At 45.2% G+C, this 21,148-nt stretch overlaps 1 protein-coding gene across 10 annotated transcripts in view; it reads right to left on the bottom strand.

The window, feature by feature from the left end:
• Window positions 1-21,148, bottom strand: part of PPP6R3 (protein phosphatase 6 regulatory subunit 3) — a 1,665,951-nt gene that overhangs the window by 799,219 nt on the left and 845,584 nt on the right. For all 10 annotated transcript variants that reach the window (XM_086957827.1, XM_086957831.1, XM_086957834.1 and 7 more), the window contains one exon: window positions 6,715-6,830. In XM_086957827.1, coding sequence (XP_086813953.1) covers window positions 6,715-6,830 — 116 coding nt within the window. The remainder of the gene's footprint in view (window positions 1-6,714; window positions 6,831-21,148) is intronic.

Raw genomic sequence — 21,148 nt, 5'->3', positions numbered from 1 at the left:
TGTTCCCATGGGGCACAGGGTCAGAGCTGATTTGCATATAGCCAGTGTCTAACCCAGGGTGTTGTGGAGTGCAAAAAAACGATGGATTTAGGCCCAGATCCTTGTACTGGGGTGAATGTATGACATTGTTCTACATTCTGTCCATCAACTGTGTTTTTTGCAATTTTCACCCCGAGTGTGCTGGGTATACTCAGACGTGAGTCCCAGGCTCTCCACACCACTGGAGTCAAGCTATCCAGGCTGAATGAAGGCTGATAGCCGAAAACCAGTCCTTGGATGCTTGAATCCGGTCTGGGAAAGACATGGCTTGGTAGTTCGGACTGGACTGTTCCCATGGGGCACAGGGTCAGAGCTGGTTTGCATATAGCCAGTGTCTAACCCAGGGTGGTGTGGAGTGCAAAAAAGATGGATTTAGGCCCAGATCCTTGTACTGGGGTGAATGTATGACATTGTTCTACATTCTGTCCATCAACTGTGTTTTTTGCACTTTTCACCCCGAGTGTGCTGGGTATACTCAGACGTGAGTCCCAGGCTCTCCACACCACTGGAGTCAAGCTATCCAGGCTGAATGAAGGCTGATAGCCAGAAACCGGTCCTTGGATGCTTGATTCCGGTCTGGGAAAGACATGGCTTGGTAGTTCGGACTGGACTGTTCCCATGGGGCACAGGGTCAGAGCTGATTTGCATATCGCCAGTGTCTAACCCAGGGTGGTGTGGAGTGCAAAAAAACGATGGATTTAGGCCCAGATCCTTGTACTGGGGTGAATGTATGACATTGTTCTACATTCTGCCCATCAACTGTGTTTTTTGCAATTTTCACCCCGAGTGTGCTGGGTATACTCAGACGTGAGTCCCAGGCTCTCCACACCACTGGAGTCAAGCTATCCAGGCTGAATGAAGGCTGATAGCCAGAAACCGGTCCTTGGATGCTTGATTCCGGTCTGGGAAAGACATGGCTTGGTAGTTCGGACTGGTCTGTTCCCATGGGGCACAGGGTCAGAGCTGATTTGCATATAGCCAGTGTCTAACCCAGGGTTGGTGTGGAGTGCAAAAAAACGATGGATTTAGGCCCAGATCCTTGTACTGGGGTGAATGTATGACATTGCTCTACATTCTGTCCATCAACTGTGTTTTTTGAATGTTAAAAAGTGGCACCTGCATTTTTACATGTTCCAGCAGTAAAAACCCTAAATTGTCATTTTTACTGAGGAAAGGCTAGTATCCCTGTTGGCAAGTACATAGTTACAGGTTGACACACCAGTCCTCCTAACTTCTGAATGGGACTACCAAGGGTGGTCATTTGGTATAAAAAAATTAGTTAATTAAATCAGATTTAATGATTAAATACATTTTCATGTCACTTGTGGGCAAAGTGCAACTTTTGAAGTTGCCACTTTAGTTTCCCAAGGTGACCAGTGCCAGTTTACGGATTGACAGGAGGTTTGTCCTGCAACCAGCTTCCTGCTCTCCTGGGGAGATGTGCCAACGACTCCCAGTAAAGAACTCATTTTGCTCCATTTGTACACAACAACCCTTCAAGTGCAGTTAGTTGCAGAAGACTCAGTAAATCTTGGTTATGATGCTAATTGCCGGATGCACTAAACTCCCTCCGCTCTCGAAGTAGAAATCTTCCAGACAATAGCCGGTGATCACAAGCCTTCAACGCGGCACCCTAGAGGAGGTGAGCTGGAGCAGCGGCATATATAGAAAGTTTTATGCAAATCTCTGCCGGAATCTATGGCTGCACACCTATATGTTTGCCGGAGCAGACAACACTTGTGGGTAGTAGAAAACATACAGTTTTTATCTCCGACTATCCGCTTTAATGCACCCTCGGTTACAGGCTTGTCTTTCAGCTGCCTCTCGTGAGGTATATCTGTGCGTCTGCAGTGTACGCACCGTAGCAGAATTACTGGGCGCCCAGGGAAAAGAAAACCGTGCTCAGCCGGTCATATCTATCCCTGTTCCCACCTCGGAGGCACGCGCTGACATAGCTTAAGAACTTCTGGCAGAAGGGTCACGAGAAGAGCAGGACTGAGCAGGACTGACTCGGTTTACTCTTTATGTTTATCAAAACATTACTTCACTTCCCCAGCTCTTCCCCAGCTCAGACACGTCAAGTTAACATTAATAGTGAAAGCCCGCTGCTGAGGTAACAATTTAGTTTCCTACCAACATTGCGCAAGCTGTAGTACTCCACGTCATGCTACTAGGCAGGCTGGACAACAAGCACTCGCCATGACTTAGTTTTCTCTTTTTGAGCCGTCCCACTTGGACGGCCTAGGCCTGCTTTCCTTCTTAAGTAAAAGGTTTGTTATCTTTCTGCGGCCATGTGTTTGGTCCCATAAAGGTAAGGAACCTTTTACGGCAGAAGGAAGTCAGACAAGCCTGTCCAAGTGGGACAGCTCAAAAAGTGCAAAGTGTACGTCATACTAACCTCTTTCGCAATGGCTGGCCACCGTTTAGCATAAACGGGGACACTGGCCAATGGGAAAGAGGGGCGGGGCGCAGTCCACGCCAGCGAGACCTAAAAATGGCTTGATGGTCCAGGCATTTCCAGAGGTGCAGTCCCTCCTGGAGAAGGGTACGTGACCACACTCCGCCCTGTTTGTTCCAATACAACATGGTGGTGGTGGTGCTGTCAATAAGCACCTGTACCAGCCTCCCCTTGATTTATTGATGGCTGGATGGCTTCCAATGCCAAGCTGATAGCCCTCAGCTCCAAAAGGTTGCTGTGGAGATTGGACTCCCTCAGAGAACAGAAGGAGAGCAGATGGACCTACAAAAAAGGAATATGGAAATAGGTGTTCTGCATATCAAACGCCACCATGCAGTCTCCAGGTTTGAAGGCAGACATAACATCCTTCAGATTGAACATTGTGAATTAGTCGTTTTGGAGGAAGGCATTGACAGGGCACAAGTTTAAAATTGGACGAAGGCCCCTCTTTCTCTGGCACCAGCAAGTAGTCAGAATAACTACCCCAGCCCACTTCTGGCATAAGCAGTCTCTAGATCGGCCATTTGGCCAAAAGGGTGTGCACTTCCTACGGTGAAACAGACTGATGGTTCTCTACCAGTCGGTCCTAAGTCAGTGGAAGCTGAGACAAAGTGGCCATGAAGGGTAGATGTAATGGCCTGCCAATCCAGAAAGAATCATTGGATCCTGCCTCAAAACAAGTGGATGTGCTCTAAGAAAGCCAAGCTAAAGAGGTATGGCAGTTGGGGCCACAGGCAGTATGATTACTTGCTCACCACGGACAGTGTGGTAGGTGAGGGCCAGTGCCAAGAAAAGGCTGGACACCTTGCTGAACTCTAAGTGGCTGGTGGTATGGGGTGCCACTGCCAAAACCGCAAAAGAAACAGTAGGGCTGATCGGGCTGATGGAGCTGACTGGCAGATAAGCCCAGAGAGTGCATTGAGGCCCTGCTCTCTTTAAACTGCTCCAGACTGGAATTTGCCTTTTCCCCATAAAAGCTATTCCATCAAAGGACATGTCCATAAGATACAACAGGACTTCGCCTGAAAAACACACTAACTGCAGCCAAGCGTGAATGAGGCAATTGTAAGAACGTGGCCCCTTTTGCATGGTTAAGAACCCACACACTTTGCCTGGCAACTGCGGCAACCTGACTAGATGTGCCCTGGGTCTCCGTCAATCAGGATCCCAGTGCCTGTATTCTTTCCCAAGACTGTTCCTTTGAATCCACAATAGAAACATCCCTGGCCAGAGGCAAGACCTCTGCAAAAGGTACCATGGGTACCAAGGGTCATGTGGCCAGGGAAGGCCTCCAAAGGCTGCAGCACCAATTGTGCCACCCTAGGAGGCCCTCCACCTTACCACACACACTGCAGGCAGCGTGTTTTGGTGCAGAGAAAAGTGAAGAGTCGACATGGCACACATATCTGTGTTCCATGCCTGCAATACACTGTCTGAGGCCTGGGTAAGTCACCCCTCTAGCAGGGTGCACCAGCCCCAAGGCGAGGGTACAGCCGCATGAGCCCTGTACCCCATAGTGTCTAAGTGTAGTCTTATACATTGAAGGTGTAGCAAGCCCATAAAAAGTATATGGTCTGGGAGTTGGTCATTAAGAACTCCACAGCTCTATAATGGATACTGGTTAGTTTGCTAGTAAACTTCTTAGACATTAAAGGCGCACTGATCCCAGTGCGGGATTTAATGTAAAATTCACTCAGCGGGCATCTTAGAGGTTCCCCCTGAAAATCAACCAGCCCTGGTATGGTTCCTGATTAGCTACCAGTCATTTGCAACCACCAGACAAGTTTCTGGACCCCTGGGTAGAGTCGCCTCCGCTCTCTGGGTCGAGAAACAAAAGCCCATCCTGGGCAGAGGTGTCATGCCTCCTCCCCCAAATGGGTTGCGTCCACTAAAGGGGAAGCTTCAATGCCCTGCTGCCTTTGGAGGCTGTCGCTGCCTTTTGCTGCCCTCAGTAACTGGCTTCCACTGTTTCTGGGGCCCGGGAGAATCATCAGGAAAAGCAAACTAGGAAGAGAGTTGTGCCCACCTAGGTCAACCCCACACCTCAGGTGGGGGAGGCGAGTTGAAGCACACATTTCAGTACCCTCCATTTTGAAGATGAGGGGACTGCATCGTGGCATAATACGGGGTATATCCACCCCAAGGAAGTGATCCATTGGTCCCGACCTGAACACCCCTTTGACGAGACTGGAGATGATAAGAGAACCCAATGCCAGAAGTAACCCCTGCACTTTACGCTCCACAGCCTTGAGTGGCATAACTGACTGTGCCCTGGCATCCCCAAGATCCCAACTTATCACTCCAGCCGGTGATTGCCTTTAGGAAGTCTCCCTGCCCGAGCCTGCAGCAACTTCACAGAACCGAAGGTCTCCATTGCAAAACATAGGGTCACCAACTTCAGTTTTACACCCAGCCGCCCCAGTGCCGCTAGAGGGGCAGCTCATGTGCTGGTCGTTGGCCCCTGCAGTGCTGACCTTAACTCCAGGAGCTTAGCTCCAACACCCAAGTGGCCTGCTCATAAGCAGTCCGTAACCGAAGGCCCCATTTTATCTAACATTGGGCCTTTGCGCTCTGTATCTGTGCACCCCAGTGCCACTGGTGGTTCAACTCTAGTGCCCATCTAGACCTTGGGCAACCTTGGTCCTCAACCCCCAAAACTCACCCTCATAAGTTGGGTACTTTACCTGTGAAACTGCCAACACTTTTTCCCATAGGAACCCATGTAAAGAGATTATGGGCCTATGAAAATGTTGAACTGTGTTGTATGAAAAAAACAATTCTATTGCAAAGTATAAAAAGCCGTACTTACCTTGTATTTAGAGATACTAAGGTGTGGTACTCAAAATAATCCAAGTGTGATGAAAAGTAATTGTGCTGTAATTTAAACTATTTCCAAAGCATTTACAAACATGTAACAATTGCAATCTCATTTCCTTTAACAATCTTGCATTTGAAAGTACATTTTAAATATCTGTGCCAAGTCTTGCTTGGTTCTAAAATAAAACAAATCTACTTTTTTTATACTCACCTAATCGGTCTAGATTCTGTCTTAGTATGTGTAATTATTCCTTGATTGAGTTAAAACAAATGCTTAACACACCCTCTGGATAAGCCTAACTGCTCGCCCACACTATCACAAAGAAAGCTGTTCGTACTTACCTAATTTAGCCTCTGCTATACCTCTAGGGACTCCCTGGACTCTGTGCACACTATACCTTACTTTGGTATAGTATATACAGAGCCAGCTTCCTCCAGCAATGTATACCTTTAGGAAGATCATTCGACTGCTCTTGGGAACTCTGGTCCACTGGAGGTGAAGAGCGTACAGGTTACCATCAGGGCATCCAAACCACATGCTGAATTAACTAGGGGAAAGATCATGGGGACATGAGCCCATCTTAAAGAAGGTGGGTTTGCTAGAGAAGAAGCTTCAGTAGGAAAACAGGAGAATTGATGTAGATTTGATGTAGAAACCTCCTTTGATATTGGGCATTCCGGAATGTACATAGAACTCTGCTAAACAAATTTTGATTTACAAAATAAGGCTTTCCCTTTTTAAAAGCATAGATGGTTACATTTGTTTTTAGAAGGCTTCAAAGAGGATTCCTACTAAGATGGATTGTACTCTTCTGTGGTTGGAGACGGTTTCCTAATGGGTCTTTTTGATCTTTCCAGCTCCTGCTTCGTCTTTACCGCCACCTTTTCCCTACCTTACACTTTTACTTCTCTTGGTGGAGATACAGTTGCTTTACATGGCATGAGAACTTAACTAGTTGAGGTCCTGGTTTGAGAGATTGTGGTTTTCCCTGGCAGTGGGAAATTTAACTGTTCAGAAATGTTGTAGTTGTTTTATCTTTATAATTTCTGGTATGGAGCTTTCTTAATGACAAACCAAGAAAAAAGGCAGTACTAGCACAAGTAAACGCATGGACCCCTGCACTAAAATCATTGAAAATATTAGCCAGGTACTTAGAACCAAGCTTTAGTTTAAGTATAGCTTCTCAATGAGTATACAAAACAGGCACAGCTAGGTTGACGCAACCAGACTTAACATGAAAACAGCAAGCCAGGACGGACCCTAGCCTGGAGGAGGGAGAAAATAAGTAAAGTCATAAAGAACACCAAATAATGAAAACTACAGTGATATAAGAATTTCAGTATTCATAAATAAAAGGAGTGATTAAAAGTGAACTATTAGTTAATTATATCAAACGTACCTTTGACAAGATGTTGCACTAGTATATTGTTTGGCCCCTTTTCAGAGCTGTGGACAATGCAGTTAGCTATTCTTGTTAAATGGCCCATGAAGCCATATCGTCTTCCACCGTCAGACCTAAAATGGAAATCAATTCAATGTTAAATATGTTAAGAAAATAAGGTCTGAAACAATTAAACACCCATGACCGTTTTTCGACATATTGATCAAGACCACAGTAAAGTTGTGAGGGCCCTTCAACGTAGATCTGTTTGCCTCAAACTTGACAACCCAGATGAGCAAGGACTACAGTTGAAATCCTGATCCTGAATTCTTGACTACAGATACTTCTCAGCAGGATTGGTCTTTGTGCTTTTCCACCTTCCTTAGAGATTCACAGGTGTTTTTCAGGTTCTCAGACATGTAGCAAGGCAGACAGTCCTGTAGGGTGAGCCCCAATAAGCATTCTACTCGAGTGATTACTTTCATGGAAGTCAGTTACCAAACAAATGCATATGTCCGTGTCAGAACTACCCCACCCATAATGCATCTGGGCAATTGCAAATATGCCAGCAAAGTTTGGCAAATGTCACTTTCAAGAGTCAGCATCTCTAAAAAACATTATATCGAATCCAGAAAGCAATCCAAAGTAAGTCATCCTAATAGGGGTCACATATGCAGTTTGTAGTGCCTCAAAGTCTCAATGTTTTAAAACTAAAAGCAGCGTGAAAACAATGTTGTAAAACAGACATCCTCTCAGGGTGGAAGGGGACCAATGCTCAAACAGTTGCACTAACAAAACCTAGCGCTGGAGGACAATTTATTGTTGGTGGCCTAAAACATCCCAGGACGTCTGCAAAAATGCCAGACTTTTTGGATTCAGCTTCCAAGTATATCCGAGTATTGTGACACAAGGAACAATTAGAGATAATAAGTCAGCTATCTGATGTGGGTGGTGAGTGTGAAGTCATATTGCTCTGATTGAGAACGATTTCACAAGTATTCTAAACTTCACATTCTTTGCAGTAGGGCAAAATTCGAACAGGACAGTTAACAGCTACAGATGGATTACTTACTTACCTGTAATCCTAGTTCTCTTCCAGGGGTATCCTCATCAACGTCATAAGCACTAGAATACTCCCGTGCGGAACCCTGGAAACACAATCATATACGTTGTGAGAAGGTGGCCTGATATGCAGTGCTCACTATTCTAGTGAACACTATGTATCAGTCTAGCACCCCTTATTGATGATTGGTTGTAAGTCAACCTTATAGACCAGCTATCCTAGTAGCGTGGATACGAGCAGTCTAAGGCTAAAGACTCGAGAGGGCGTGTTAAGCCAGCTGTTATACCACATATACCCCTTGAACACCAAGTGAAAGGACACCACACAAGTGTTATGAAAATAAACAGTTATTTATTAAGAATCACAACAGCCCTGTACTCTTTATGAGGACAGGGTACTAAGCACAAACCAAAACTCTTACAAAAATACTTAAGTTAGCACAGTATATACAAATGCCCGAGGGGCACGGAAAACCATATACTAGAAAAGTGGAATGCGAAATTACTAGCAGGTAAGTACAGTACTAATAGGCTTAGGAATCGCTAGGACTTAACTATAGAACCTTCAGATTACTTATAGGAGGCCTAGGGGACTCGGGTGCAGTGTGTGCACTCTCACGCGAGATGCGGGACAAAGTCTATGGTAGCTAGGAATTGCAAAGTTAGTGTTCTCGGGCGAACCCGACCTGGTAGGGAGAAAACGAAAGTAGATTCTGACCCTTGGATAGTGAGGCCATGCTGGGGCACCGAAATGCCGAAGTTACCTAGCCCAGGGGCTGCAGCTGCATAGGACTCAAAAGACGTCGGGAATCCTCGTTGACGGACCAGGAGCCTGGAAGAAAGAAGTTGCTGGCAGGCGACCAGTGAAGAAAGTTCGGTGGATCCAAGCCTGGATCGATGGAAGATGACACCTGAAAGCAGAGGGGACCAAGTTCGAGACTACTAGCCAGTAGTCAGTGGGCACCAGGAGGGCACCGGATGGTAGCCACCTCGACAAGGCGTGTCTGGATTCCAAAGATGATCTAATTTGAACAGGGGGCCCGCTCCCATCTTTATACTAAAAAAGGGGGCTGACCCGGTGATTAGGTCCTGCCTATGGGTGGGACTAGGTGGGGGTGGTTACACCCCTCAACCATGCCGGACTTTCCCCAGGCCAGGGGCTGGTGTGCCCCTGGAACTGGTTCTGACCGGCCTATGTGTAGTGAGCACCGGGGTGCCACTCAGCAGTCACCTTCCTGAAAAGCCCTGCCTACCCAGGATACACAAAACCATGTCTGGGACGGTGCTAGCACCGCCCCGGACAGGAAACCCTTTGTCCAGGCCTCCCTCGCTGGAAGGACTCCCAGCAGCAGGAGGTCAGACTCGTGTCTGTGGTGGCAGCATCCATTTTGTGGAGCTGAGGCTTCAGTTAACTTTAACCGGGGTTCACAGTTACATACATGTCGTGTCCCTCTAGAAGGGTGGAATGCTAACCCCGTCGCCAGAATTGGCGAGGGGTTAGTATTCCAATTCGTATGACACCTTACTCAACATGTTTTGATAAAGCCATACCAAAGTTAGCATTTAACCGCGAGGATTATAATGCACTTAAGAGTATATGGTATGCGATATCATGGAACAGCTATTAGGACTTGGTTCCGCAAGCTGCAGACAGGCTCAGCTCATGCCAGAGCACCATCTCACACGATTCCACGCACTCTGCCTTCAGGATTGTCAAGGCCTGCCATAGGAGTGACTGATAGGAATCAGTGTGTCCATTTTAGGGTTAGGTATAGGTATACTACACCTACAGCAAAGCGTGTTTACACGACTTTGCCCCAGCTGTCATGCAGCCAGTTGTGTCAAATTTAAGAGGCCAGCCAGGGGTGGCATAATACATGCTGCAGCCCCTGGCAGCCCTGGGTACACCTATGCCCTGAGTTACAGGGTCTGATAAGGTGGCCCAGTACCAATTGGTAAATGCACCTAGGGTACATGTCGTAATTTAGAAAGAGAACAGCCAGGCTGTGGGTCTGATTGGCAGGCCCACAGCCAGAGAAAGTCGTAAACCAGTGAAACAAAAGCAAAAAATCTGGGTGATCATAGGATTGCAGACCCTACTCTCCTACATACGTGACCCACATAGATATATCTATCTAAATCTATATCTCTATCTCTCTATCTATCTATCTATATATATATATATATATATATATATATATACATATATACACACACACAATAATAAAGCAAATGCTGCCTTACACACACTAGAGCTAAATAATGCTGTAAGGACTCCCCAATATATCATAAAGAATACATTAGAAACAGGGAGAAACAACAGCAGAGCATGTTTAAAAACTGTTTCAAATGCTTAGCACTTAGCAAAAAATCTCAGATAGGACTGAAAGCATTGACAGCTCCCAGGCTGCATTGCAGAAAACAGTCTAAAAAGGCTGAAAAGCTAACGCATAGCAACATAGAACTAAACTGGCATCGTGCCATTAAGGCAGTCATACCACCAGCTTCCCATCATGCCCCACGGGTGACAGGTTAGTTGTTCTTTGCGGTGACTCAAAAGCCATAGCACAAAGAGTTGACATTACCTTTACAAATACAATGATCCTTTGCCCGGGGAGGCGGGAGGGTTGCCTGTGACTTTGATGAGGATACCTCTGGAAGAGGACTTGGATTACAGGTAAGCAACTAATCCTACTCTTCCAGGGGATCCTCATCAATAGTCATAAGCACTAGAATAGAATAGCGAGCCTCACCTCATCCCCCTGCGGGCAAAGTAAAAAGAACGGCAAATTAACCAACCAGCTCAGACAACTAAGCTCGGACAGACATCTTGCTATCCGAATAGATACCTCAAGGAGGCCTGGTCTAATCGAGTGTCCGCTCTGGAATCGGATTCTCGACAATCATGCCTTGTGAAAGTGTGAACCAATCTCTAGGTTGCTGCCTTGCAAATCTGTCATTGGAACATCATGCAAGAAAGCTATTGTACCCGCCTTTCCCCTAGTGGAGTGTGCTTTAGGAGACAACAATAGGGGGTTATTTGCCAACTGGTCGGCCAATTTTATACAGGACACTATCCATCTTGAAATGGATCTCTTGGAGGCTGGAAGAACAAATTACTTACCTTCGGTAATGCTTTTTCTGGTGGATACAGTATCTGCCTGTGGATTCCTCACCTTGTGAATTTACCCCCTGCGTCAGCAACATTCGGAAATTCTTTTGTAGCTCTACACGCCGACGTGGACGACGTCACAGTAGCAGGGCATCGCGCGCGGTTCCGCTAACGTCACCAACTCCATAATAGGCCTACGTCGGCATGATGACATCAGTTATGCCCTTTTTTCCGTGCCTTCGAGGCACACTGACGGACCGACAACAGTAGATATATACACAGTGTACACAGTACCAAATAATCAAAGTAACACACACAGTGTGAAGACATTGTAGTTAAGCAAACAGAATAACGCACTACTTTTGAAAGTAACATATATACATTATAACATTGCCATTATTGTAGGTATACAAGGGTGGACAACGAGAAGGCGGGTGGGCATGTGAGGAATCCACAGGCAGATACTGTATCCACCAGAAAAAGCGTTACCGAAGGTAAGTAACTTGTTCTTCTGATGGATACATCTGCCAGTGGATTCCTCACCTTGTGAGCAGATTCCCACAGCAGTCCCCACTCCTGGAGGAGAATGTCCTGCCTTCTATACCAAGAAATCCTGAAGGACAGATCGCGCAAAATGACCATCTCTCCTCACCTCGGAATCTAAGCAGTAATGCTTCGCAAAACTGTGGAGGGAGGCCCAAGTTGCCGCTCTACAAATATCCTCTACAGGAACACCCCCTCTAGACAAAGCAGAAGTAGTAGACTTTGCTCTAGTGGAATGAGCCCTCAAACCCTCTGGAGGTTCCTTACCGGCCAGAGAGTAGCATACAGCGGCGGTCCGTCCATTGGGGGCGTTGCCCAACTAGCCATGGACGACCCTGCATTGTCTGCCACACATCATGGGCTTTTTTTAAAAATGCATCTGTCGGTCACTAAAAATCATCTGAGCACACTGCGCGCTACCTGCCGGGAAAAGCCCGACGGAATCGGGCATTGTATAGGAAGTGGGCCGTGGGGGGGCGGGGCTGCGGGAGAGAGTGACGGGCAGCGCACAGGCAGAGTCCGGAATAGACAGCGCAACAATGCGCATGTGGAATTCACGAGTATCACAAATGTAGACGTGCCCGCGCATGTGCATACTGGGTTAGACCTTCCCCCCCCCCCCTCTATAGCACTCGAGACACAGTCTGCCAGGCAGGGACCAGGGGGCCCTGGTCTCCTAATGGGCAGATAGTATCCTGCTCGTAGCCAATCCTGGCGCAGTGTTGCTGGTAAAGCTGCGCCAGGATTGGCTGCTGCAGCAGGATGGTGCCGCGCGTGGGTGTTGGCTGATCTTCTGAGGGGCCGCACTGTATGGCCAATCACCATATGACTATTCCAGCCAGGTCGAGGTGATTGGCCATTTCTAACGCTGTCTGTCACGTCACCGTGCGTGGCACTGGCAAGTAGTAAGAAAGAAAGTGAAAGTACAAACACAAAGTAGAACAACAAAGCAGCACTATACAGAGTCTGGAGAATCACCAACGAAGACAAGACCAGTGAGTGACCAGTTCCAGTTCTTTGTCGTTGGTTGTGTGCTGCTGTGTCGTGAGCTGGTCTAGAGTCTGACTGTGTGCCAGACCAGTGCCACAGTGTGCCTGCGGCCTGCCTGCCTGCCTACTACGGAGGTCCGGACCTCCTGGTGCTTAAGTTTCGCGCCGTCCACCACCACCACGTAAGTTTTTTCCTGTGCCGCCAGCACTGATATAACAAAGCCATGGGGACGACTGTCGACACGCAGTTCAATCTGTTGTGGTCCAACGTAAATACATTGATTGAGATGAGACAGAGAGTAGAGACTCGTCACTCTCATGTGCCTTGATCTGCTGTCCGGGGTCTGCTCGTGCTAGTCAGGCTGGCAATGGCAACCAATCAATAGTCTGAGCCGTGAAGCGCAACAGCACCCGCAAAGTCATGTGAAAAAACGAATGATCCTCCGGCCCGCGCATATCTGTACGAAGACGTGTTCCGAATATTATCATAATGATAATATTCATAAGAAAAACACGTCTTCCTGACAGATATGCCCGGGCCGGAGAATACTTAGTTTTTTCACATGACTGGCCCGGTGACCCGTGCCCGCCTAGGCTACGTACTGTATTAGTACTAAACAACTCTTAAGGAGTCGAGTCTTGCTATGTGGTAACAATTACAAATGGCCAGGATGGGACAGGCTCACAGCGCACGTCACTAAAGGTACCAGCTGCTGGTGTTTATTGCACACTCCGTGAGAATGGTGGAAAACTGGTGCTTCTGGTCTGACTCTCCATCGTGGTGAAATAACTTTCTAATTTTCAAACATCACCAGACTTCTAAATTTACCAGCTCTCACCATCATTTTTATTATTTGTAACTAATAAGCATCATTTGAGCACGCGTAGCCATGTGGTGCTGTTGAGTTCCACAAGCAAAACCAAAACCACTGCTCTATTGGCTCAGGTGCGTCCTAGTTAGGGCATGGTTTGAAGGGCCGCCTAGATTTGAGTCACGGATGAGGCTGCGGCTGCCTTTCAAGGTCGATGGCGTGACTCACGTCGATGTCCTGCGATTTATCATTTAAATCCAGAATGAAGCCGCTGCATTACTATAGCACCACATTTCCTCTGTCTGACACTGAACTAAATGACAGATTTTAACACACTTATTTACAGCAAAAAACACCAGCCTTCTTTTTCCATAAGCGGTACGCAGAGTCTGAACTCTTTTTCGTACTCCAGCAAGCAATGATTATAAGGTCGAATGCGCCTACCATAATTCATTCCTTTTTATGATAATCAATACATATGAATTACCCGGCCCTCTTCCAGCCTTTCCCTGACTAATAGAATGTGGGGTAGTTCAGCGCGATAAAACAATATTACGCCCTTCTAAGTGCATTCGGTGAAGAAATATGGGTTTCTTTAGCAATCCTATATCCAAATGACTTCCAACAGCTGTGGTGTTTTGAAGCAATCATGACTCGACCATGACTCAGCATTAGCGATGGATACAAAATAGAGTGCATAAATATTGAATGCTGAAGAAAGCTTGTGTAGCCCAATATTCGATCCCCCAAACATAAGAAAAATGCTGGAATCCGAAACAAGCAGACAACTGCCAGAATATGAAGAGCTAAACACCATCCTGTGTGAGTTTTAATCAGGGTTCAGACCAATAGGAGGTGCGGAATCTGTTGTGGCCAGTAAAACAGAAGTCCTGCTGCAAATCACCGCAGGGGAAAGACAACCAGCTGTACTGATTGATACTCCACGACCTGTCAGCAGCTAATGCGACCACCGGCGGCTTCTGAAAAAGAGACTTGTATATTTATAGTGGTACAAGGTTCTAGCCTGCGATTGAAAGAATTGTCACTATGCAAGCCATTATTTCAAAACAGTATTGCACACAGTCTGAGATTGGCTGCCTCAAAAGGAACAGAGATTTAGTGTTTAATATTAAATAGCTCATTTTCATATATACATAATACACAAAAGTAATTGAATATTAAATAACATCTGTGTAAATGTTACAATATGAAATCTCAGTTAGTTTATTAAATCACCGTAGGGGCCTGTGTATTGAATGTGAATGCACGTATATAGAGACAGATTTGAATCCTGGTTGGTGAAGTAGGGTTAGGGTATCCTATATTAGTAGTGCTAGAAGGCCCCTGAATGCAACAAAAAGCACTGTGAATATGCAAGTCATTATTTTAAAAGAGGGAGATGGTCAGTGCCTTTATCGTTCATGTTCATGTCTCTTTGCCCGATGCTATATGTAGGACTTTGGTGTAATTGTAGTGTAGAATGCAGGACATCCTTTTTCCCTCCAACTCTTCCATCTGAGTTGTGTGAGCGCCAAGATACTCCTTGGAGTGAAAGTTGCGCGATAGAAATGTCTCTTACATTGTCTTACATTATAGCTGTTTCAAGAGCTGCTCATTGCTCAAAAGCGTGTAATTTCTGATGTGTCTTTTTTCCGTGGACTTTATTGCTTGGGTTTACTCACGAGAAAGTGTCACAGATTTGGGAGCTGAATGTCACTCATAAGTACAATGAAACCCAAACAAATGACACATAAGCAATCTTAAAAGGTGGCAGCTGTGTCCTTTTCAAATGAAAGAAGTGCACACATACTAAGGCTGACAGTACCTGCCAAGCCCATTTACGTATCTGTAATAATTCATTTGGGGATTTGAAATGGCCGTGGCGTGATCTGGTAACACCCCTTTCTGAAGTTCGTCTGTGTTCACATGTACCATAGAAATTCTGGCAGTATGTACTTTTGCACTTATCCACACCTTGCCTGCTTAGCTCCAAGTGGTTCTTATAGTGATCGCGGCTTGTACTTTGTTTTTTACTATGTGAAACTTAGGGAAGACCTATGCCCCCCTTAATAGCACGAATTGAGCCATGTACCGCCTCCTCATAACAGGCACTTCGAAGTTACGATGATTTCGTGCGCTCGTGGTCCACAGCGGGCGCCTCTCATGTTTTACATAAACAATGAGGATGTCAGACGCACGGCGCTTGGAGGCAAACAGTTGTTTCGGCGACTGGCAAGAAGTCAGACACAGTCTCTTCATTCGACGCCTGCCGTAGTGTGTATCTGTACAGTCTCTGGTCAAACTCCATGTGTGTGGTTTTAATATAATGCACATTTTTAAAATGATGTTTAATCCGCATCAGTGCATTGCATTTAAGTATACGGAGAAAGGGTGGTGGATCTATCAAGGCGTCGAACGAGCTGAGCTGAGACACAAATCTGTAGGGATAATAACTAGACTGACGGCAACTGGTATAAGTAATTCTGTAATTGTATAATGCGTAGTGCTTGAAATCCACATAAACATGACGCATCCATTCCTGACACCCAATTACCCCTTAAAATAGTAGCATCTATATATGGTAATGTCCTATTAAAAAGAGCAGCGTTGTGCCTTATTATTCCGGATGTACTGTTAAATAGCGCATATTCTGGACTATGTGTCCGGAAAGTCGGCTAAATATTAGTGTATTCTTACAATACCCTCTAAAATTGTGTAGGTTCAAAATTAGCTGTCTGCGTCATGTTAAATCTCACAGATGCAATGAGTTGTTTTTTATCTGGCCTGTCTGTGAAATACATTCCATACAGCATTATGTAGCCGAATGGATGGCTGAACAGCAGGTTGTGCCCTAGTGATCAGGGTGTTCTGTTAATCAGCTCAAATTCATCCATGATATTTGTGGCGCTATGTTAAATAACTGATTCTGCCTGATTTATCCGCATAATAGTGTGCTTTAATTTATCACACTTCTGTCTTTTCACGCTGTAAATACCATGTTTTACTACCCAATGTAATAGTATTCAATTCCAAGGTGTCCTGTTGAAGGGCACTGACCCTTCAGCCTGACGGTGTCCATGAAGCTATACCAGCAGTGTCAGGGGGACGGACGTATTTTTATAAAGAAATGCTGCAGCCGCTCAGGGAGAAATAGCATTACCGTAGGTCTCTGATCACACTTCAATTATGATTGGCTTATATTTTCTATTGACCTCAAACACATAATTTCTATAGGACTGAAAAAACTGAGTATTGCCCGTGTAAACAACAGAACAAGAATTGGCATAGCCTACAGGTCGCGCCTTTGGAACCTTATAAATGTTTAGCCATGCAACACTTGATGTTGCACCAAGGATATTGTTAATGTTTTTCCGAGAGGGAGATCAGAGTTTTGTCTAAAGGAAGTTTTGACTCATAGGAAAGGTAGCAGAGAAGGTTAATGTGCCTTCTGCAAAGAACATGTACCGGATGCAGATCACAAAATGCTGTAAATAGGTCAGTGAGTCACTGCATTTCTCAGATAAATCATCTTGTCACTTGCAGTTCGTAAGTAAAAATCCTAACATACAACAGTGAACTATTGAAAACTGCAAGGTTAAAATTGTACCGTTATGTGTCCCCCCCTACCCCCCGTCCCCCCCCCCCTCCCAGTCTTTGTTTGATTACCCTAATGTCTCAAAAATAATTTGTTACATTTTTATTTCCAGCACCTGGTAAAGCCTGCCAACCTGAACCTTTACCTAACTTTTTGGGCAATTTTTGGAGAAAGAACAAGAGGCCCCAACCTCCTTGCTGCTCTTTCATCCCGGCTACGACCCAGCAAACAACTGTGTTCAAGGTAAGGAAACTGATGATATTTTTTGGAGATTGGAGTTCGGGCTATGTTTTTGGTCACTCACTCTACATAGTGGTTGGGGTGGGTGCACATTTTGAACATTGCACCCTCACTGGATGGAATTTACTAATACTGAGCCTGCCCTTAACCCTATGCTTTGGGCAATAACGGTTGTTAAAGGCACTATCTATCCTTACCGTGTTAAAGGCCCTCAAACAGTGTCTGTTTCGGTGCCACTATGGCACACAGAGGAAGCAGGCAGTCAGGCTGTATTTTTTACCTATCCTGTTATCCAAAGGGGAGCGTTATGTAGGAGAGTATGGTCTGCTTTCCTATGGTCACCCCATTTTTTTTGCTTTTTGCTTTACTGGTTTACGAGTTAAAATGGCTGTGGGCCTGCTAATCAGACCCACAGAACAGCTGTTCTCTCTCTAAATTCACACAATGTACTTTAGGTGCATTACCAATTGGGTATTGGGTCACTCTTGTGAGTCCCTGTATAGTGTACCATAGGTACCCAGGGCATAGGTGCACCCAAGGCCTACCCCAGGCTGGCCATTCAAATGAGCTGTTGGAGCTATATTGCTGTCATGCACAAGATCTATGTATTTGTACTGAAATTTGATATTATTGCACCAAATCTTATACGTTGTACTTTGACTATTGACAGGCTTCTTTCATATTGGTACTGACAGCATCGGCAAGATGAATACGGTAAAACAATTAATTACACAGTCATTCCATGCACGCCCACTAGAAGATAAACTACAGATAAAGAGGTTAGGACCTGATCGGCCTGACCTTCAACTCCAACAAGTTACCAAGGACAGAGGAAAATCTTACAATCGTACATTCTCAAACACCTGGTACACAAAAGCTGATTGGCTTACAGGGTGCCCTTCAAAAAACAGACTGTTCTGCTTCCCCTGCTTGCTGTTTAATGGTGCCTTTCTTTGGACAAGAAAAGGAGTGTTAGACTTGAAGCATCTGTCTGAAAAAATAAAAAAGCATGCACACACAAGAAAGCATATGGAAAATGTGACAAAACTGGGAATGTTGGGAGAAGCACCGATTGAGCAGCACATCAGCGATGCATATCGCCAAACAATACAGAAACACAATGAAACAGTTGATAGGAATAGACCTACTATCAAAAATAATTGATTGCATTCGTTTCTGTGGTGCTTTCGAACTGGCATTGCAAGGCCATGATGAATCGGAAGGTTTCACAAATCTTGGAATATTCATGGGTCTTGTAGATTTAGTAACAAGCATAGACAAGGAGATGGAATCACATTTAGCAAGTGCTACAGTCTTTAAGGGCACCTCTAAAACGATACAAAATGAACTCCTGGAGTGTATGCTAGAAATTATGAGAAGCCATATTGTCCAAGAGTTGCAAAACACAGACTTTGGTGTCATCAGCCTAAATAGCCACACTGACGTGGCCACACAAACGCAGTCCGTATTAGTCTTTCGGTACCTGGACAATGGCTATAATGTTGTGGAGAGGTTCTATGGTATCACTCATTTTAAAAACTCCACTGCAGAAACCATTACTGCAGCTATACTGCATCAACTCAACTTCATTTTTCCAGAGGTGCATCAAAGAAAAAAACGTATTTCCCAAAGCTATGATGGTGCATCCGTAATGAGTGGAAGCCATGGTGGCGTACAGAAAAGAATTAGAGATGTCTACCCGTATGCTCATTATGTGCACTGTCATGCCCACCAACTTAATCTGATCATGCAACAGGCAGTATCAAAGATCTCCGAGACACAAATTTTCTTTCAGGATGTAGGAGGCATGGCGGCATTCTTCTCATGTTCCCCAAAAAGAATGGAAGCACTTCAGGTGATTGCGGACAAAAGGGTTCCGAGGGGAGCCTCAACTCGTTAGAACTAGAACATACATACAGTCCAACTAATATTTCAATATAGGGAGGACCTTGTGAAATGTTTTGAAGCCATAGAAGCCAATGAAACCTTTGATTTCAAAAGTCACAGTGAAGCCCATGGCTTTGCTAGAACACTAAAAGATAGAGAGTTTCAGTTCTTTCTGTTTTTATTTGAAAAGATAATGTCAAATGTCGAGACTTTATACAATCAGTTACAAGGACGAGACATAGATACTGTCTCTGTGAAAAGATATACCACTGACTTAGTCGCAAGCATAAACAAAGGGAGAGATGAGGTCGACAATTTAGACAGCCAACTGCCAGCGGCTTCAACTTTTTCAAACCACAGGAAAAACATCACCACTCTGGTCCGAAGTGCAAAAGAGATATGTGACATTGTAATTGTGCATGCACCAGAGCGTTTTGCTTTCACAAAACATTTGGAGAGTGCCGCATTATTGGAAAGTAAATACTTTGCAAAATATAATGAATCCTTCCCTGACCATGCTCTGCATGAGGCTGTGGAAGCTTATCCGATGCTCAACCAAGAGGACCTGAAAAGTGAGTTGACAGTAATGTACCTAATGCCTGTGTATCAGAAGGCCAAAGATACCAGGTCTTTGCTGACTTTAATTTATGTACTTAATATGGAAAAGACATTTACAGAGACAGTAGCTTTACTAAAAATAGTAATTACCACTCCTATGACAACCTCAGAGGCAGAACGATCTTTTTCTGCCTTAAAGAGGATTAAGACATTCCTGAGGAACACCATGCTTCAGGAAAGACTCAATGCGTTGGCAATGCTCTCCATAGAGAGCAAGCTTATTCAAAATATTGCTGACTTTAATGTTCAAGTAATTGAAAAATTTGCTGCGCTTAAAGACAGACGTGCTGAATTTAGATACAAAAAGTAAATATCTTGAATGGTGATAGTTTGTGACCTGTTTAGTTGGTTCTTTTTTTGTTTGCAGTTTAAATCAAAAAAGTTGTTTGTTTTGTTGTTTGCAGTTTAAATAAAAACAATCTGTGAGGTTCTCAGCATTGTATCTTGAAGTCTGTTATAAAGCTCTATGGTTTTACTGAATAAGCAGCTACCTATGTTATATGACAGCTCTTTAATAATGTAATACCTGCACTTTCACAATTGCTTTATTAACCTTCCTGCTTTCTCAAATTTGCTTGAAAATGCACCATTTTTACACTATTTTTTCAAAATTTTCTCGGGCGGAATTCCCCCCGAACCCTACTTGGGGGGTTCGGGCTCGCTCGCTACAGTGCAGTATGGTTATCAGGTTCCGCCCACCACTTTCAAATGTCAACAGCCGCCACTGGTAGCATATCTTGATACACAAGACAATCCCTCTTGACAGCGTGCGCTTGTGCCCCGCTCTGCCTCTTCTGGTGCCAACGAAACCCACAAAGAGTTGGTCATCAATCCTGAACTCTCTAGTTCTGTCCAGGCAAAAGCTCACCGCCCTCTTTGGGTCCAGACGGTGAAGTCTCTCCTCCTCCTTGGAAGGGTGAGGGGGAGGATAGAAGGTAGGGAGGGTAATGGACTGCCCCAGATGGAAAGAAGTCACCACCTTAGGCAGAAAAGCAGCCCGGGTCCCGCGTACCATTCTTTCAGCACAATGGTCAAGAATGGGGGGTTCGAACACAGAGCTTGAAGCTCACTTACCCTCCTTGCCGAGGTAATTGCAATCAGAAAGACAGTCTTAAAAGATAACAACCTCAAGGGAAAACTGTGCAAAGGCTCAAAGGGTGATCCCATCAAGAAAGTAAGGACAAGGTTTAAGTTTCATTGAGGTACAACAAAAGGAGTAGGAGGAAATTTATTTGTAAGGCCTTTTAAAAACCTTAAAACAATAGGAGATTTAAATAAGGACGGCTGATCCGGCAGACAAAAGAATGCAGACAAGGCCGACAGATAGCCTTGGGCTGTCGCTACAGCAAAACCTTGCTGGGCCAACGAAAGAACAAACTGAAAAATCAGACAAACGAGCCTTCAAAGGGTTAATGGACTTCTCCCCACACCAAGAGACGAACTTGGACCACCTATAAGAATAGATAGACTTGGTGGAATGACACCTGGCTGATATAACATCCACCACGTCATGTGGGAGAGAAAAATAATTCAGGTTGCCCCGTTCAATCTCCAGTCATGAAGGTGTAAGGTCTGGAGGTGGGGGGTGTAGAAC

The sequence above is a fragment of the Lissotriton vulgaris genome, chromosome 2_1 (genome assembly GCF_964263255.1).
Source record: "Lissotriton vulgaris chromosome 2_1, aLisVul1.2, whole genome shotgun sequence".
Taxonomy (NCBI): domain Eukaryota; kingdom Metazoa; phylum Chordata; class Amphibia; order Caudata; family Salamandridae; genus Lissotriton; species Lissotriton vulgaris.
This window is presented reverse-complemented; position numbering and strand designations above follow the sequence as displayed.